Genomic DNA, 20,651 nt, shown 5'->3' on the forward strand with positions numbered 1-20,651 from the left:
ACTATTTAAGGCTTCTTCACAAAATATGAAAAAAAAAAAAAAAAAAAAAAAAAACAGATACATTTGAAAGAATACGAAGCAGCCTCAAAATAAATAATTTAAAAAAAAATAAATTAATTAAAAAATCAGAAGTTAACTTCGGTGTAGCTGGTATTGCAGACATAGACTTAGTTTTATCGAATCGATGGAATCTGGAATGGGATAATTGCATTGCACTAAAAATAAACAAGTCAGTGTAAACATTGACTTCAGTTTCTCGGAATGAAATTGTAGGATTGTGTGTGAAAAAAAAATAATAAGATACAACTCTCATTTTTGCATTTGAAACGATAAATTCACATGCTTTGCATTTTCTTCCCCAATATGTAAGGAGTGGGGGGGGGGGACCTTTTTTTGCGTTTGACCAAATAAGGAATAAATAAAAAGGGCTTATTAAAACTATTGTGAGTAAAAAAAATACGCACATGATTTTTTTTCCATATTTAAATTATGTTCTCTTCACTTTATTTAAGAATAAAAAAATACATATTAATAAACACATATTCAGTCAATGTTGAACAATATGTTTTTTTTTTTTTCATTTTTCTATTTTTATCAAATATATCACTATACCAATATTGAATACCACTCGGGTTAACACTACAAGCACGTTGTGCGCCGAAAACTGATTTCTTTCATTTTTGAATAACAGATGGCGGTACCAGTCAATACTCTTTTATTTTTTTATGTCAGTCGTCGTCAAGAGTGTCACAATACACAAAAGCAATTGATTGCAAATTTTTCTTTACTATTTCTTCTTACCTTGTTTCATTCACTTTTCGTTTTTTAAAATTTGTGTATTAAATGTCATAGATTGTATATTGTCGGCACTTCACACACACTTGTTCAACACATAGGTTTTCTGACACACAGAAAAACAAATGCTTTTAGGATCTGCGTAGCCTTCACAATGCTTCCAGGTTAGGTTTGAACCAACTATAGAATTGATAGGATATGATGTTTCAATTAAAAATATGATGGGTGAAATGAATTTTCAATTGCGATTTCTTCTCCGTGTCCTTTTCTTTTCTTCTTTTTTTTTTTTTTCAAGATCAATAACTGAAATGACAACAGCTTTTTTCTATGTTTTCCTCTCCTAAAATATCCTTTATTCTCTTGGTAAGAAATAACTTTTTTTTATTGAATTTTCTAAGTAATCAGTAAGAAAATTAACTAAGACATTTTTTCTCCTTAAATAATGTCGAATGTAATTTTGTGTCGAATAAAACCTTAGGTATACTCCCAATTGGCGATTGACCGCTCTAGTAGTCTTGTTATTTTACAAACGGTGCCACTCAAATGACATATGAAGAGAAATTATGTTCAGTTTCTCCATCCATTGAGCAACTAGAAAACTAGTGCGGTAGATTGCCTATTCGGAGGATACCAAATATTGTGAAGTATGTCATCTTGATTTTGTCAATCATAATCTGCATGCTGCAATTATTACTTTAATCCAGGGCTTCTAACTGGAACTGAATCGAAAGCAGCAAAAAAACATTATTTTGGTCGGAACGGAAACTGGCACTGAACCGAAAAAATAAATAAACATCGGTTTATTTCCGTTCGATATATCTTCAGTCATTTTGTTACTGTAACCAACTTTATTTTCTTTATTTAATTTCAACCATATAAATATCCTCATTACATGAACACTGCAGCGTTAATGACAGAGTTATATTTCTACTGCTAATTAGAATGTACTTTATATAAAATTATTCTTCGGGCACTGAACCGAAAACCGTTATTTTAGTTGGAATAAAAACTGGAACTAAAACGAAAAAAAGAAAAAAAAAATCGGTTTATTTCGGTTTGTATATTTTCAGTCAGTTTGTTACTGTAACCGATTCATCATCAAAATTTTATTTAATTCTTTCCATAAAAACTTTGTCGTTATATGTACATTAGTACATTTACGATAAAATTATTCATTCGGGACCAAACCAAAAACCGTTATTTTTGGTGGAAAGAAAACCGCATCTGAATCGATATATATTTGTTAAACTGAACCGAATCGAAAGCGGGAAAGAAAAAAAATACGGTTCGAATTCTTGCTTTTATCTTTTTATAGTATGTCAAAGTTAAGGGGCCGTTCATTAAATACGTAAGGGTGCCGAGGGAGAGGGTGTTGGAAAAATCTCTACATACCCTTACTTGGGGGGGGGGGGGGGGAGAGTACAAACCCGTTCTTACATAATATTTTCCAAGTTGATATTTTATAGTTGAAATCGCGCGGTAAAGTGGTTTGACAGGGATTATATTTCATTTGCGTCTGGAAGGTAAAAAACGTATTAAGTTGAGCTGTTTTTTATTTGTTTTTCAAAGAATAAATAGTGTAAAATATAATAAAAAGAATAGCACTATGTATGACATATTTTATTTTTAATTAGTATTGCATCATATACAAAAAAAAAAAGTCCAGAAAAAAACATTCAGTCTAAATTCCAACTTTTTAGTAGATATTTATTCACACAAAAAGATTTTATTATATATATTTATTTAATTTCGATTACAGTGATGTGAGATTCGTAATTTCATTATTTTGAAAAACGAAGTGGAATCTTACGTAAGAATAGGGGGGAGGGGTTTGAAAAATCTTACGTACCCTTACATGGGGAGAGGGGGGGTCAAAAATTGCTAAAATTATGCTTACGTAAATAACGAATGGCCCCTAAGCAGCTTTTTATTGAAGTCACTACTAAACAAAAACATACCAAAAATTGTGGGAACATGACATCAGCGATAAATAAACCATCAACGTACCTGTAGTTTCGATACATTTTCTTTAATCTGTTGCCAAGATTTGAAACTTCCAGTGTCGACCTTTGTATGCGACGAAATTTCTGACATTTTTGTAAAGAGGGCATCTATGTTTTCTTTTGCTTTGATGTATTTTTGGTGGATCAACTCCTCAGACATTTCCGCACTTTTTTCCAAGGCCTCCCACTCCTCAATCAAATCTGAAATGCAAGAAAAAGTTTCATTATCACAAAAAATGCCATGTGAAATGGCAAAATATTTTACTGTGTTTGAGGCCTAACCATCTTGCAATGTTTTACCTATACAGTATTTTAACTAAACATTAACATAGTACAAGTAGAAGCTATTTACCAAATTGTTAGTGATATTTTAGTATTTTGCGGTATGCTCAAAAATACTTTTGTTGTTCTAAAAACATAACGTTTTTTAACATTTCTAATATCAACCTTGGGCCTTACTGATGTTCAGTGCACTATTTATTTATTGAATACTAGTGGTACACGCACGGCTTTGCCCGTAGTAGGAAATTAAAAGGTCTTTTGGTTCGCCTGTATATTTACAAATAATGTATGGTGAATTTCTCGCCAATTGGCATGCTCATGTTAAGGTTCCACGTTATGATAACTTGGTAATTTACTCGTCCATCTTATGATAATTTTGCTCGGGAAAATATTCTTAAAATTGGAATATAAAAAGACAAAATCGAATTTTCGAAAAATCGCTTCGAAGCTTACACCCTCATGCTACAAACAAACTTTCCGCCAAATTTCATGAAAATCGGCCGAACGGTCTAGGCGCTGTGCGCGCCACAGAGATCCAGACATACAGACATCCAGAGAGACTTTCAGCTTTATTATTAGTAAAGATTAAAATTGCAATGCACAACAATTTAACAATTTAAATGAGTAGTAAAATTTATTAAGTGAATGATATTTGGTATATTGCATTAATTCTTTTTATTAATCATTCACTAATTTATTCATTTTTATTTATCCAGGCTTAAATTATTACATTTATTTATTTATTTATGAATTCATTCATTCCAAGAAAAATATTTTTAAAAATAAAAGAGAAAATATTTCATTTGATATTTATTTTAACAATCACTTTGCCCCAGGCATGCAGCAATTCCACTTTTGTATGAAGGTACATATTTACTGCCTGGAAATGAAAAAATGCCATTGCAATAAAAGATCCTTTTTAAAATACATTTTTATTTTTCAATGTACCCTAATTTTCAAAATAAATTTACAATTTATACATTTTGATCAATATAATTTATCTAAACTTTTTCACTTTGCCCCCATTTGCCAACAATTAAGAAAAAAGAATAAAATACATTCAGTTTTATAGTTCTATTGGACACACAATGAATAAGTATGCATGTTCAAAAACTAGAATAAAACTGAAATTTGCTCGATATTGTATGCTGATAAGTACATAAACGGAAATTAAACCCGATTTCCTTTATACAAGAACATAAAATTAAAAAAAAAAAAAATTCTTGTACACCATTAAATAAAAGTTACCTACACTCTGCAATATATTTTGTTTTCCATTGCATCAGTGGCGCACTAAGGATTTTTTCCTGGGAGAGGCTAGATTTTTTTTAAGGAACTCTGATACGTGAATAGAGAGACAAATTCAGTGTTTTGTCAACCTTTCGCAGATTTATGTAGATTTTTTTTTCTTTAATTTCGTATTATTAAAGTTTTATATTTTAATTATACCAACTTCATAAAATGTCAGGGAAGAATAAAATTGCGCTCCCCTGTCCTCACTGCGTTCTCTCTCTACCTATCGAACCACAAAATCAATTTAAATTTGTAGGTCATAAAATACACACATCAACTTATTTATGCTCAAATTATGAAAAAAACATAGAACAAAAAAAGCTGCAAATAATATTTCCTTTTTAAAGAAAGAGGTTGACTCCTTTATGGAGAGAAAAGTCGATTGTTTGGAAAGAGTTCTACAGCAACCGTATTTTAAGAAAAGTTCTTTTCAAATATTTTGTTAAATTCCCAAATAATTAAAGGCCAAAAGACGCAATTTTATGCCTTCATTTTTAGTCTGGTCAAGGAGGTTATGGCCATTTTTGAATTACATAAAATCTCTGCATGGGCGCCCACATTCAAAAATTTAAGGAGGGAGTGGGGGCTCAGATATTTTCCTCGTAGTTTAGCAGGATATTTTCCCCACAGAAACCGATTTCAGTACAGATTAGAGTTATTGAAATTTGACATTTTTAATAACTTATTCATTAATGGCTGTCGAAGAAGCGTTTATAAATTTTTACGAAGAAAAAGTATTGAAAGCAAGGAAGTCCTAATTTCAAAGGGGGGAAAGAGCTTGAGCCCCCACTTGCCCCCCTATATGGGCGTCCTTGAATCTCTGGGAGGGGCTTAAGCCACTTAGCCCCCTCCATGGGTGCGCCAGTGCATTGCATATTACGTCACAACTGACAAAGCGTTATTCTAAGTTTGAGAAACAAAAATAAGCGCAATACTTTCATACATTGCACAAATTACATCAAATGTTTAATGAAACATTAAAAAAACCTTTGTACTACAAAAAGATAAATTTTCACAACATTATGAACGAACAACATTCCATTTTGGTGGCGCCATCTATCAAGGCTGAATAAAACAAACACTCAATTCCGTAGCCACCAGGGCCGGATTAGCCATAGAGCAGAAGTAGCAAATGCGCTTCAGCCCCGTGCTTTTGGAACCCCCCGAGCCATGTAAAAAAAATGTAAAAGAAAAATAAATTCCGTTGAGATTTCTTTCTTTTCTTGCTGTTTCATCCCCCCCCCCCGGATCCAGTTTTTTCTTCAAAAATTACTTTCAGATAAATTTAAAATCATTATTTTTCTCCTTAAGAGTTTAGGCTTGTAATGTATACCGGATAAAATTATCTTGACCATTATTATCGACTGTGGTTGGGAGGGGCTTCCTGTGCCCCTTAGAGACGAGAAGAAAATTCAAAATAACGATAACGTAAATAAGATTGAGAATAATTTAGAGTCAAACTCATCTAACTCTATGAGTGTGCATTTACCCTTATATAGGTCTGCGGAAACCCTTGCAAGAATTGACCTTTAAGTGTGGGCTTTGACTTTATTGTCAACTAGTGATACCCGCACGGCTTTGCCCGTAATAGAAAAATTAAAAGGTCTTTTGGTTCGCCTGTATATTTACAAGTAATGTATGGTGAATTTTCTCGCCAATTGGCTTGTGCCCATGTTACGGTTCCACGTTATGATAATTTCGTAATTTACTCGTCCATCTTATGATATTTTTGTTCTTTAAATTGGAATAGAAAAAAAAAAATACATCGAATTTTCGAAAAACCGCTTCGGTGCACACCCCCATGCTACAAACTAACTTTGTGCCAAATTTCATGAAAATCGGCCGAACGGACTAGGCGCTATGCGCGTCACGGAGATCCAGACATCCAGACATCCTACAGACATCCAGACATCCTCCGGACGGGGAGACTTTCAGTTTTATTATTAGTAAAGAAGGTCATTCTAAGACATTTAGGAATCGGATGCAAAAAGTTTAGACCAACTTTTGAAAGAAGTTTCGTTAATTACATTTCAGCTAAAACCAGTGCCATATTTACAGGTTTGGATGGCTTGTCACAATGCATTTTTTGGGGGGGGCCCTTCATAGCGTACCAATGGGGTCTGGCGCCCCTGGCGAACTTAAGAAATCACGCCCCACCCCTAGCGTCGCCCCGAGGGGAATTCAAGGAGGTCACTGTGACCTCCCATTTTTTGGGGGGGGGGGGAGGAGAACATTTGACTAATGTATTCGACAAATCAGGAGTCAGTATTACTACTTTAACATTCTTATTTTCTTCTTTTTAAATGTTTACAATGATGCCCAATGTTCCTTCGCAGTAGATGTTATCTAAGTATGTGTGTGCATCTTCAAATTTTATCATTCGGCAAAATTGGGATTTCATTCGGCAAATTGAGAATTTTCCCCTTCCCAAAAACGTTAGTTCTCCCCCACGATTTCACATGAATTCATCAAAACCAATAATATTTGCAGCATGTTAATAAATAAAAATAATGTACGTTCCAAAAACCAAACCAAACGAGAATAAACATTCTTCAGTTCCGTTTATAGCAGTGTAGTAATTATTTTATTCAAAACAGGTTTAACTTTTAATCGAATTTGTTTCAAACCACTTGGGGAATGTACATAATTTACACAGTTACGAAAAGAAAGAAAGAAACCTTTAAAAAAATTAAATAAAAATCCAAGCATTTAAAAAGTTCTATTATAATTAGGAAAGCAAAGAAAATTAAAAAAAAAAAAAAAATCATTGCTAGTCTGAAATTGACTAAAAAACACGACCATTTACATACAGGCAAAATTAAAGTGATGGAATGTTGAGCAAAGTGAAATGATGAAATATTTATTCTGTTTTTCAGCACCACCTATCTGGCAGGGTTGGCAAAAACCCGGGTTTTTTTTAAAAAAGCCCATGGACCCAGGGTTTTTTGGGTTTTTTAAATAAAACCCAAAAAAACCCAACTAAAGCTGGTTTTTTTTAAAAGAAATGTGGTTTTTTTTTGTCTTTTTTTAGGGAAAATGTGGGGTACTTGTAGCATATTGTAGCGTAAGTATATGGACAAAGAACAAAAATGTCTTTGGGTAAAAAAAGCTGGAAAATTCAGCATTTTCTGAAGAAAAGTAAAAAAGACTACAAAGATTTCAGATTTTTTAGTTTCCATGATTAACAACAGTTAAGGCAAAGTTACTTCTCGAGTGATAAATCTATTGTTTGTTTGTTCGCTTTTAATTACTACTTTTTTTTTGCATTTTACTTTATTGTATTTCATTTTATTATGCAAAACTACTATAGAACCTCACGTAGTTTAAATCCCTTTTTACTGAATTCCAGCTTAATCAAGACATTTCTTTGAATTTTATGTTGCCCGTTTTTCTATTTCTATGTACAGAGTAAGAAATATTAAACTTTTTCATAAGATAATGAAAATACTGTATATCCTATTCTGTTTTCTGTCCGACCGTTTGTAAAACCTGTTAATTTCTAAAAAATATACCTTGTTTATTCGAGATTTGCGACGTGTTGGTTTGCAGAAAATAATTCACATGAAAGCTTTTTAGCTTTTAGCTCGAGTAGGTACAATCTATAAATATTGAGAAAATCAGATGTGACAGGATTTAGTCAAGATAATCTGAGTTATTTTTGACCAGTTAAAGAAAAAAGTTTAATATAATTATTTAAAATATTTGAAGTATTTTTTTAATGCCGTTAAGAGTTAAGAAATGCTATTAAAGTTCAAAATTCATTTTTATGTCCATTGTCTGTGGTGAAGAACAATTAAAAAAGGAGTTTAAATTTTAAAAGTATTTAAATTAATTAATTTTTAAAAAAAATTCTCAGAAAATTTTAAAAAACCCAAAAGTGGGCAAAATAATGGGTTTTTTAAATGGGTTTTTTCAAAAAAACCCATTGGGTCCAACCCAATTGGGTCCCATCCGGCCAACCCTGCTATCTGGTAATACTTTAACCATGTACTACCATCCGGGATATACTATTATAGTGAGGTCTATTATAGTGAGGAAAAAGCTATCTCTGAAGATCAAAGCATATGATAATACAAAAATGATTTTCAAAAAATGATACTAATTTTGTAATATTTTGCAGTTAGTCAAAAATTATTTCAGTTACTACAATGAAATGTCAACAATTTTACACGTTAAGTGTAATTAATTTAGAAGCTAATAACAAAACTGCACTGTGAGGCGGTGACTCATCATCCCAATACTGCCTACACTGGCTTCGTAGTCGATTCTTCTATAAAAATCTGCCCTTTTTTTCCCTCCTGAAATTCTGAAAGCGATTCGGATAATCAGGGATTCGTTCAGTCTGAGTTCGAATAATTGGAGTGCTATTGCACTTCCGCTTCATCAAGGAACATTTTTTTTTTTTTGAAACCTCATTTCTTAAGAAAAGCTAAGAGCTGCGCTGTTCATTCACTGGTCGGTCTACTCTACGCGCCGAAGCGTTGAAAAATGGTTTAGTTTTTCAAACCTAAAAATAATTTATAATCTTCATATATGTAATAGTCGATTCACTGATCGAGCAACGCTCCCGACATCACCAACAATGAAATTCGCGCCATAGCATGATACTTTGATAATATTTTTTAGCAATGTTTGACATGCAGGGAAATGCTTTACTTTGAAAAGGCTGAACTCGATCCGGTAACTAAACTTTTTTACTGGTAAGACTTTCCTTTTAGGAGAATGAAGAAACGAAAAAGGGTCAACAATGAACGTTATCAACTGGAGTTTAGGCAGAATACACTGGAGTTAGAGTTATAAGTTCAACTAGCGACCTATCACCAAACAGGCAATAGCTTCGTTCAAATGAATAAGCAGTTTTCATCCATCATACTGTTTAACCACGGATTTTATGTAATTTGGCAATCGGCCAAGTTAAGACGATTCCTTTTGAATGAATATAGCAGGGGAAAAGGGAAAATAGTGATGGGATTTTGATGCATGCGTTTCATAATTTCACTTGGGCCTTATTTATTTATTGTCTTAATTGAGGTGAAAATGAGTGGAAGCAAAATGAGTATAAATGGAAACAATTAAAAAAAAATAAAATGTTTTCATTTTGTTCTGAAATGTAAAAGCATAATGGTAAGTTCTAAATTATGTTGCAAACAAAATAAACCAATTAATTTTTGAGTGAGAAGAAAGATTAAATGTAGTTTTTGTTTAAAAACTATTGCAGTGAATAAATTGCCATTTTGAAAAATTGAGTCGAAGTAATTAAGAGGCAAACGTGCACATCCATCGTAGAGAAACTACCATCTCTGAAAGATAATAGACGTGTCTATTTTCGCCTGTACACCGTATATTTGCCTTTCCATACAATCGATGGTCAGACAGTACGTTGGCGGGCGATTTTCTAGTACAAAATGAATGAAATTCAACTTACAGTGAAGGTTCTTCAGATCATCTCCAGAGAATTGACCTTCCTTCCCATCAGTCTCGATTTGGTCGCAAATATCACGCAAGCAGTTCAAATGGGTTCTGCATGTCGCTAGTAGGTGCGCCTGGAAATAAAAACACAAAAATGAGATTTTTGTTTGTGAAGAAAGAAGCAAGTGAATAATATTTTTCATAAAAAACAAAACTTCAAAATGTGCTAGCAGAACTGGGGTCCAAAAAAAAAAAAAAAAAAAACGAGCTGATGTGTGCATCACATGACTTCCTTTTACTCCAATTTAATGTCATTTCCCCATTATTGGCAATTTTAATGCGATTCAATAGTTTTCTAAATATTACCAACAGTAGCCAATTTGGAACCAAACATTTAAAAAAATCGCCAAATTTGTCGCTACGTTGGCGACAAAACTTGGCGACTAAACGACTGGCGATATATCGCCAAGTATCCACCAAATTATAACACCACTTGAGTTTGCATCGAAATTAACAATGATTTCCCCCCAAAAAAGGTGCAAAGGATCCCTTTAGAAACACCCGAATGGAACAGAAAGGGGAGACACTAGACCTCACTAGGAGTCTACGTACCAAATTTCAACTTTCTAGGACATACCGTTCTTGAGTTATGCGACATACATACGCACATACGTACATACGCACTCGCACATACATACGTATATACAGACGTCACGAGAAAACTCGTTGTAATCAACTCGGGAATCGTCAAAATGGATATTTCGGCCGTGTATACGTTCTTGGGTATATATGCACGTATGGTCGGATCGAAATAATAACTCAACAGTCATTCCGGGGTGAGCAAAACGGAAATTAAGGTCAATTTTTGGGTGAAAATTTTTTCGCGAATATAATACTTCCTTTTTTGTAAAAGGAAGTAAAGAGAGAGAGAGAGAGAAAATATGTATATATATATATATATATATATATACAACCCAAATTCAAAATAATAGAATATCAGAACTGTTTGAACAAAACTTGTCCCTGAGTCGGGAAAAATGAACGCATGCAAATTAAAAACACTAAAAATGATTTTTCATGAATGGGTAAATCAGATTAAACAAATTTTCAAATACTATTTAGCAATTTATGGGTCATTAACACATTAGAAAAAATAGATAGATTTTTTAATAATGGGTCAAAAAAATTAGAATAATCTGTTCATTCAATGTGAATTTTAAAAAGTAGCGAAAATATCTGCATACCTGTTACCCTACAGTGTGTCACAAGCATGGAGCTTGGTGCCCGAATAATTTTACGCTCGTTTAAAAGCCATTTATTGCTCAAAATGGGTCGTCAAGATGATAAAAAGAAAAAAAAACGAAGTTACATATTTTATTATTTCATAAAGTTAGAAAAAATTATCCAACTCAATTCAAATGAACGTTTTACAATCTATGGTATTTAAGATTTTAAAGGAACATAGAAGGAATGACCAACTAAAAAAGTAACCGAAGTAAACGAGGTAGAAAAATTGTAACACATGGCAGAGATGAACCTAAATTAAAGCAAATTGTAGAAAATGATCGTTGAAAAATGCTTCTTATGTTCATAAGTGTTGGACAGAATGTATTATCTTATCCACGCCAAATACGCCTGGATGGTTGCACAAACTGCAGTTGCAATTGCGGATCTACGAAGACCAAAGATAAACATGAAGCAGAAACGTGCACGACTCTCCTGGAGCAAAGAGAAGCTCAAACAGGGGCAACAAGGTTGGAAAAGTATTATATTCAGCGATAAATCTTTTTTTGAAATATCTGAGAATAAAAAAAGGTGTTCAGGTTTGACGTTTAAAAAGAAAAGCATATGAGAAATCTTGTGTAAGACGTTCTCTCCACTTTGGCACCTCCTTCTCGGTTAGTGGGTTCATGATTTTCACCCGTCATACCTTGTCGAGCGACTTACAAGTCAAATAATAATCTGTTTAAATTTGTCTAACATAATATGTCTAAGGATATTTATTGCCTCATTATCTTCCTGTAAATTTGAAATACGAATAAATTTGAAATAAAAGATGTATATAAACGCTGTTTTTTTTTTTTTTTTTTTTTTTTGCAACGTTTATTTTATGAGCAAAAATAGTGAACTTAAAAAACGTAAATGAAAATAAAATTTTGAAATTAATTGCTGAAAGCGACATTCTAACTCTACGTAGTTATTCCGTTAGAGTAAATAATTAGAGAAAACTCACGCAAAAAAATAGATAGCCTTAGCTCAGTGATTTGGCAAACATACTTCAAATTTCAGCGTCTAAAATGTCTTATTACGTGCTACATGATGTTACACTTTTTTCGGCATTTCTAACCCCCTCCTTCCTTTTTCACAAAGTGTCACACTTCACCTTACCCTCTGACCTTGTCACATGTCACGCTATTATTATAAACATATCCTCGTCAAAAAATACGTGATGTCACACTTCTATTTATCCTCTCCCTCCCCCTGTCATTAACAGTCACAATTTCGTGACCCCCTCCCTCCCCCTCTCTTCAAAGCGCAGCATAATTTGTGAACGACCTCTTGGTCAAGGGAGGACACTGTGACCACCCAAAAATTCTTTATTCGGCAAATTTTGTCTGACGATTCGGCAAATTCGGAGATAAAACTGCAATTTCTAAATGACCGAATGTCACTTTTCATTAGATGTACTCATGTGTGCAGACCCATATTTTATCATTCGGCAAATTGAGTATTTCCGCCCACACAAAAATTTAAGTTCGGAGTGCCCCTTGCTTCCTCCAAAAGTTTTCTTTTTCATTTCAAGAGCAATAATAGAGAAATAAAAATCGAATCAGAATTTTGAAATGAAATTTATAAATAGACTAAAAAGACCAGAGCTCAGCAAACGATTCAAACTGATGCTGACAAACTTACTCAGCATTAATATTTCATTCTAGGTTACTCAGACAAGGGCGTAGCGGATGCAAACAAATGCTTGTCTCTTTAAAACCCACTCTAAAACCTTATGTTCTCAAATTAGCATTCATCCCGACCTTCACTCGAACAGCAATTTGTTTTGGTTTCCTTTTCTAGCAAAGCGCCATCTACTGCCAGCCACAGATAATACTAATTGCCGCCGAGAATTGTTAATAAAACTGTAGGTTTGGAAAGCGTCCAAATTAAACAAAGCTTGTGTTGTGTGCTCGTAGCGAAGTTTTTTGACTTTTTTTTCGTCGGAAAAGTAAACTGAAAGTTCATTCAAATTGCAGCTTAACTTTAATGGAAGCGATAGTAAATTTGTAAAGTAATTTTGATTTGATAATTGAGGGAGGCAGTGAGAAAAAGGGGTTCCTAGAACGTAAAGTTTTGGGAGGGCGGAAAGTAACAATTTGCCAAACGGAACTCGTAATTTTGTCGAATTATTAAATACGGGTATGTACACTTAAGTACATGTAATGAAAAGGAACTTTCGGGCATTTAAAAAAATTCCAATTTTGTCATTATGTCTCCAGATTTGCCGAATCGTCAGATAAAATGTACCGAATGAGGAATCTTGTGGGAGGTCACGGTGACCTCCTGAAACATCCCATCTAAGTGCCTCCGGTGAGAAACAAAGTGGTGTAAGTGGACTTCTTTGTTTTGAGTAAAATGCGCGAAGTCCGAACCCTAAGTAGGATTTCATCAAAAATCCTTAATTAAATCATGCTGTACAACAGCACTGAACAGACGTACGAGTACCACCTTTTAACTTTAAACCAGGGGTTTCCAAACTTTTCCAATTTGCGGCACCCTTTGAAGAGTTGGAAATTTCTCACGGTACCTTAGTCCATCTATATTATGCATGTACAGTGTCCCCTGGAAAAGACTAAATGTTTTCAAAAATTTAAAACAGGAAAATGGTTAATGATGAAAAAATATTTTTTGCAGAAAATTCATGTGGTGGGCCTAAGTTTCGTCCCCCAGAGTTCCAAATCTTAGTTCAAAACCTTCTCAATAGATGGCGCTGCATATAGGAAGCCTCTAAGACAAAAAATAATTATTGAAATTCACCGATTTTTCCTCCGATTACGACATGTGTTTGCAGCCGGCGGCAGGTATTTTGACAATATTGTTGCGTAATTTTTTTTATTAAAAACTTTTTTCGAAAAACTATGATGTAATTTTCTGTCTTTCTTTGATTTACGGTCTTACAATCTGCAGCGCCATCTATTGAAAAATTCTTGAACTAAATTTTGGAACCTTGGGAGACGAATCTTACGGCCCACCACATGAATTTTCTGCAAAAATTATTATTTTTTTTACCATTAACATTTTATTGTCATAAATTTTTGAAAACAGTCAGTCTTTTTCAGGACACCCTGTACATTGCTACCGTGAGCACTTCGCGGCACCCACTTTGAAAACCTCTACCTTAAACAGTGAAGAGTTAATTTCACCATTTTTTAGCTACATTTCTCTAATTTTAATTTTCACACTTCCACCCCTTTGTTTCTAGTGCTTCAATTTATGTTACATCTTTACTAACTGTGTGAAAGGCACAGAGATATTGATTTGTAATCGGAAAAAGGTAATTCGGAACTTTTGTTTAAAATCACTCATACTACAAACAACGCACACACACACACACACAAAGAAGAGAAAAAAAGAAAGAAAAGATGAATTTTTAGAAACCAAGAGCTAATTTTAGGTGCCAAACAAACAATTTGTCACCTGAAAACCATACGATAGCGAAAAAATGAAAAAAATCTGAATAAATAGCAATTGGAAGAGCATAATAAAGCATGTTTCTGGACGCATAAATCATTTGCTCTCGTGTCCTCGTTATTGAAATATGAGGTCGAAAATTCAGCCGAAAAATTCCTAAAATCAAGGAAGAAAATATAAGATCGAGTTCCTATAATTCCCAAGAGAAGAAGTAAATCCAAGATCGAGTTCATATAATAAACAAGATCGAGGAAGAATACCCAAGATCGAGTTCATATAATTTCCAAGATCGAAGAAGAATACCCAAGATCGAGTTCAAATAATTCCCAAGAGGGAGGAAGAAAATCTAAGATCGAGTTCATATAATTCCCAAGATCGATGTAAGAGAAAACCCAAGTTCGTGAAAATAATAATTCTTATTAAAGTTTTTGCTATTGTAGTTAGTCAGTTATTAGTCTAAAAATAATAAAATTAAAAATAGTGATAACAATTGCTAAAATTGATCTCCCATTAATTATCGCTTTGGAACAAGTTCTTAGAAAACGGTGTAAAAATCGTGTAGGTGTCTTTTGTATAACACGGTTAATTCGTTCCGTGTAGTTTCGAAACCGTGTTATGCGAGAGTTTTTTAAAAATAACATTTTTACTTATTTTTGACACTAATTATGTATATGGATGAGAAAAATCAGGTTAAGATGTATCGTGTTATATCGAAACCGTGTTCTGTGTCAGTATATCTAAACCGTGTTATATCAGATTTAAAAATAATGTAAATCAAGGGATGTGTACCGTGTTATATAGAACCCAAGTTTCATAAAACAAAGTAAAAACGAATTAGAGTTATTAACCACTAGTGGTACCCGCACGGCTTTGCCCGTAATAGAAAATTAAAAGGTCTTTTGGTTCGCCTGTATATTTACAAATTTTGTATGGTGAATTTTCTCGCCAATTGGCTTGTACCCATGTTACGGTTCCACGTTATGATAATTTCGTAATTTACTCGTCCATCTTATAATATTTTTGTTCTTAAAATTGGATTGGAAAAAGAACCACATCGAATTTTTGAAAAATCGCTTCGAGGTGCACACCCCCATGGTACAAACTAACTTTGTGCCAAATTTCATGAAAATCGACCGAACGGTCTAGGCGCTATGCGCGTCACAGGGATCCTGACAGACAGAGATCCCGACAGACAGAGATTCGGACAGAGGGACATTCAGCTTAAGTAAAGAGTAAAGAAAAGATTAATATAATGTATTAAACAAAAATGAAATTCCATCTTTTATAAATATAACATTCGAGTTATATCAAAACGATGAAGTATCTAATTCAAGTTTCGTACCGTGTAGTATCGAAACCGTGTTATAACATTAGAAAATTTGGTACCGTGTAATATCGAAACCGAGTTGTAGAAGTACCGTATTATACGAGGGACGCCTGTACTGCAAAAAGAAAAAAAGTCTTATTGATGTATTGACTTGATCAGAAAACAAATTGGACAGGTGCATTTCTAAATATCGGTGGGCTGTCATTAACTTTCGAGCGATAATGTATTCAGGAGTTTCAACACTTCCCGCATGTTAAGTTAGTTCTGAGACTAGAAAACAGGAAAACAACCAGCACTGAAGCCTTTCCTTGTAACTTCAAGGAAATACCCGACATATTTCATAAATTTGCTTTTCTGATGAAAAGTATTTCTAAAATTTACCTCAACATTAAACATTAAATATGACAGTTATTGTATAAATGAACCATTGGTATTACTCATAGATGGAGATGATTAACCTTACCAGACAGGGATATATATAATTAACCAACAATACTCAATGCAGTTATCAATGATCGTCAGTAAGGGGGGGGGGACGTAATTTGTAGGGGGATACAAAAGTAATTAGTACTGCTGCATCATTTAAAATGAATGCTGGTACAAATTCATTTCTTTTTTCATACGCAATGTCAGAGCATGGGTTTTGATAACCAGAAAAAAATCATACAAGTGTCCCTAACAGACAGTGCCCCTAAGGGAAGTTCACCCTGTAGACACGTAATGTTAAATTGATAAACTTTATGAAACTTTTTCTCAAAAAATTTAACGATAAGAAAATTTATAATTATCAGTTTTCAAGAAATGTCTAAAAGTCAACTGAAGTAAAATTTTAAGGCTTTTTTTTATAAACTATTAAATTTAAATCAATAGTAACTTTTTAAATGGGGGGGGGGGACACCGTATTTGACCATAAAAACAGATGTTTAGGAAACATTGTGAGCTCTAAAGCAACAATATCACTCCAGTATTATTATGAACTTATAAATGAATTGCGATGAAAAATTCAAAGTAGCAAATAAATTGATTTTCTAGAAAAATGAAGGTCGGTTTTTAAAATTGACGTTTTCAGAAAAACACAATTGAAAGTAGTTTTTAATAAATTCCTGCTCCATTAATACTTGAACTGATTTACTTTTAATCAACATAGATGCATAAATTTCGTGTCGCTTGAAAGCTCGATTTGAACATTTTGAATTTCTTTAAACTGAAAATGTATTTTTCTTTAAGGTTTTAGGGTACCAACTCCCTTTAAAAACAATAAAAAACAATGTTTGAAACTTAAAAAAACCTTACAATTTAAAACACACACACACACAAACACAATCTAAACACTGAGATTAAAGTACTGAGGAAAAAGTAAGAAATAAATAACTTTGAGACACGTGAAAATAATAAGAATCAATTGAGGCAGTGAGAAGCAAAGGGATGTAAGTGGCAAAACGAAAAAATGTGGAGATAACCAGTACACATGGTAGGTGATCCTCTCCTCTGTTTTGGAGCAAGAGATGATACTAGTAGCCCTGGTAGTTGTTGCTATACAGCATGATTTAGAAAAAAATTTCAGTGAAAGCCTACCTAGGATGTTATCTTTAAACGCGTTTTGCTCAGAACTTGAAAATATCCACTTACATCCCTTTGCTTCTCATTGCCTCAATTGTACTTTAATTCATAACTGGATTCCGAAAAAATTGCAAAATCTTAGAAGCAAGGTCATTTATTTGGCAATAGACATGATTTCTCCTAGTTTATAAGGAAAATTCAACGAGATAATAATGAAAATTCAGTGCATAATATGGCTTCTGAAAGATTCATCTTTGGGAAGGACTAGTTATTAAGACTTTTTACTTTTTAAGAGATTTTTCGAACCCTGTTCGTAACTTTAAATAATAAAATTAGAAAACAATTTTATGAAAATTTCATTTAAAGCAATGATAATTACTGCAAAGGACACGCTAATGAGAATATCTACCACTGATTCAAGACTCAATGTAATCGAAGAGAAAGAAAAGAAATTTATAAAAATGTTAAAAATAAAATCTTTACGATATTTACAGAAGTACTAGGGGGCTGCGCTTCCTGCTCACCAACCAAAACATGTGATGTCACACACTTTTTGATATCCCCTCCCTCCCTCTTGTCACAAAAAACTCTCAAAATTTCATAAACCCGCTCAACCCTTAAAGTGTGACATGCTTTGTGGAAGACCCATCATAAGAAAGATGGAAACAAATACTTCAAAATGTCAGACATTCTTGTAATAATTATTTATAGATTCGTATCTTAATAAAAGGAAAAACAGAAAACACACCAAAGAACGTTGTATTTCTATTAATGAAAGTCACAACATACCAATTCGAAATTCCAAATAACGGGATAGCTGGCAACAGCTTCATTTCAAGTCGCTAAATCCATCCCCACACCGAAAGCTACGCAAAAGTTCCGAAACAAGCATTGAAGACCACATTACAACAAACATGAAATATTACGATAACAAAACGTGAAATTGGCTGTAGTGGGTTAACTTAAGCCATGACGTAACGCAAAGGCAGGTGGGCGGCCAGAACTGGTTAAGAGGCGAATATAACTCTTTTTCGAATCGCGTAGTCTTCTATTTGAGTTGCCTTTTACTACCTGACACTATTTCATGTTAAATGACAGCTGAGCCCGAATGGCAGTTCAAAGCCTCGGTGACATTCGACCGCGGTTTTAAAGAATGTGACCTTCACAAGAACTTGAATTACACGGAAATAGGGGATTCATGGAGTGATGGGCAGCTTTATAAATAAAATGGCTGACCAGCTCAATTTTGTTCACTAACCTTGAATTGTATCTTTTAAGCTCATTAGCAGCTTTTTATTAACACGTCTTTCGACTGTAAATATCAGGAAAGATTATACTTCGTTATGAAAATAAAAACAAGTAGAGTCAGTTGGGGCGAAAAAAAACATGGACAGGGCCCACCCGAACTTAAATTTTTGGGAGGGCGGAAATTCTCAATTCGCCGAATGGAACTCCAAATTTTACCGAACAATAATAATTCTGCCGAAGGGACCAGCAAATTTCGCCGAATGATGATAATTCTACAGAAGGGACCAGTAAATTTCGCCGAATGATGTTAATTCTGCCGAATAGACCAGCAAATTTCGCAGAATGATAATAATTCTGCCGAATGGACCAGCAAATTTCACCGAATGATGATATTTCTGCCGAATGGACAAGCAAATTTCACCAGATGATGATAATTCTGCCGAATAGACCAAAAAATTTCGCCGAATGATGATAATTCTGCTGAATGGAATAGCAAATTTGGCCGAATAATGATAATTCTGCCGAATGGAACTCCAAATTTTGCCAATCGGAACTCTAAATTTGGCCGTATAATGATAATTTTGCCGAATAGAACTCCAAATTCTGCCTAAGCATATTAATTTTGGCGAATCATCAAACAAAATTTGCCGAATAAGGACAATTTTGGAAAGTCACAGTGATTTTCTGTGACCCCCGGTTATCTACTTACATCAGTCTCAGGGGGATATAAATGGGGGAATTCCAATTTCCCCCATTGTCTCTGGGTAAAAAGAAACATGACTTTATTCGCTAACGAACAGTCACGAAATCAAATTTATCATACCCAGTTACTCTCTGAGAGTGTGGTCTTCGACACAATGCACAACATTTTATACATCAATTCATTTTGCAGAAATGGAAGGATCTAAATTCGAAGCATTGAAATTCTTTTTCCTTTTATCCCAACTGACCCTTTAAAAAAAAAAAAAAAAAAAAAAAAAAACTTTTAAAAATGCCTTTTACATTGATGACGTGAATCTAGGGAAACTTCGAAAACTTACTTTATTTGAAAAGCTACGAAAGCCGAAAATCCACAAATCTATTTTTGCTTAGTTTCAGGATGAAATGAATTTGTTTACCTTATCAACAAATTTAACTTTATTAACCATTTTTGATTTCGAGGGCTATTAAAAATTCTATCCCACCCATCATCAACAGAGCAAGGGTGGGGTTTTTCAAAATTGTGCATTCTATTTTTTAAAATACTAAAAGAAAAAAAAAACGAACTAAAATGCCCAACTTTTTTTTTATATATATATAAACGGAAAAAAATACAATATTTAACGTTTCTGGAATAACTGAAAGAAAATATTCGCAAAATTCAAAACACGAAACAATATTTTTTCACGATTAATAATTCTTAATCCAAGATCTTCAGAAAAAAAATGAGCAGCATGCTGTTAAAATATTTTGGATATTTTATCGCTTACAAACTAAATTTCGCAAGCGAAAGAAACGGTATTTTGAGCGAATCGAATTGAAAAGTACAAAATATTCCAAACAATTCATCTCCAACGCTTCGTTTAGTTTTGCAGTCAGGCTTGCTCGTTAGAAACAATTACCATCAATCTGAATTCCTACAGCTTCCCCCACAAATGTTCGGCGCAATTCGAAAGCAATTACAGAATGTTTGTTTTCAAAGCATCTGTCGCGTGGCACGATGCTACGAAGTTTTGAGACACAACTTATTTGTAGTTTTAGGAGAATTCAATTAGAACTGTATATTTTAAAAGCAAAATGGCAATCACTAGGGCTTAATTTGACTGGGAGCTCAGCTCCTACATTTCTTTTCAGTTTTATGTATACACTAGTGGCACTCGCACGGCTTTGCCTGTAGTAGAAAATTAAAAGGCCTTTTGGTTCGCCTGTGTATTTACAAACAATGTATGAGGAATTTCTCGCAAGTTGGCTTGCCCATGTTACGGTTCCACGTTATGATAACTTGATAATTTACTCGTCCATCTTATGATAATTTTGCTCCGCAAAATGTTCTTAAAATTGGAATAAAAAAG

General features: G+C 33.6%; 1 protein-coding gene across 1 annotated transcript in view; it reads right to left on the reverse strand.

Moving 5' to 3' along the window:
• The window catches only part of LOC129229611 (uncharacterized), a 136,112-nt gene that overhangs the window by 43,313 nt on the left and 72,148 nt on the right, over positions 1–20,651 (reverse strand). Inside the window, exons 10-11 of the mRNA XM_054863953.1 lie at positions 9,799–9,916; positions 2,803–2,999 (exon numbers count right to left, since the gene is read on the reverse strand). Of these exons, the coding sequence (XP_054719928.1) occupies positions 2,803–2,999; positions 9,799–9,916 (315 nt within the window). The remainder of the gene's footprint in view (positions 1–2,802; positions 3,000–9,798; positions 9,917–20,651) is intronic.

Source organism: Uloborus diversus, chromosome 9 (genome assembly GCF_026930045.1).
Source record: "Uloborus diversus isolate 005 chromosome 9, Udiv.v.3.1, whole genome shotgun sequence".
Classification (NCBI taxonomy): Eukaryota; Metazoa; Arthropoda; class Arachnida; order Araneae; family Uloboridae; genus Uloborus; species Uloborus diversus.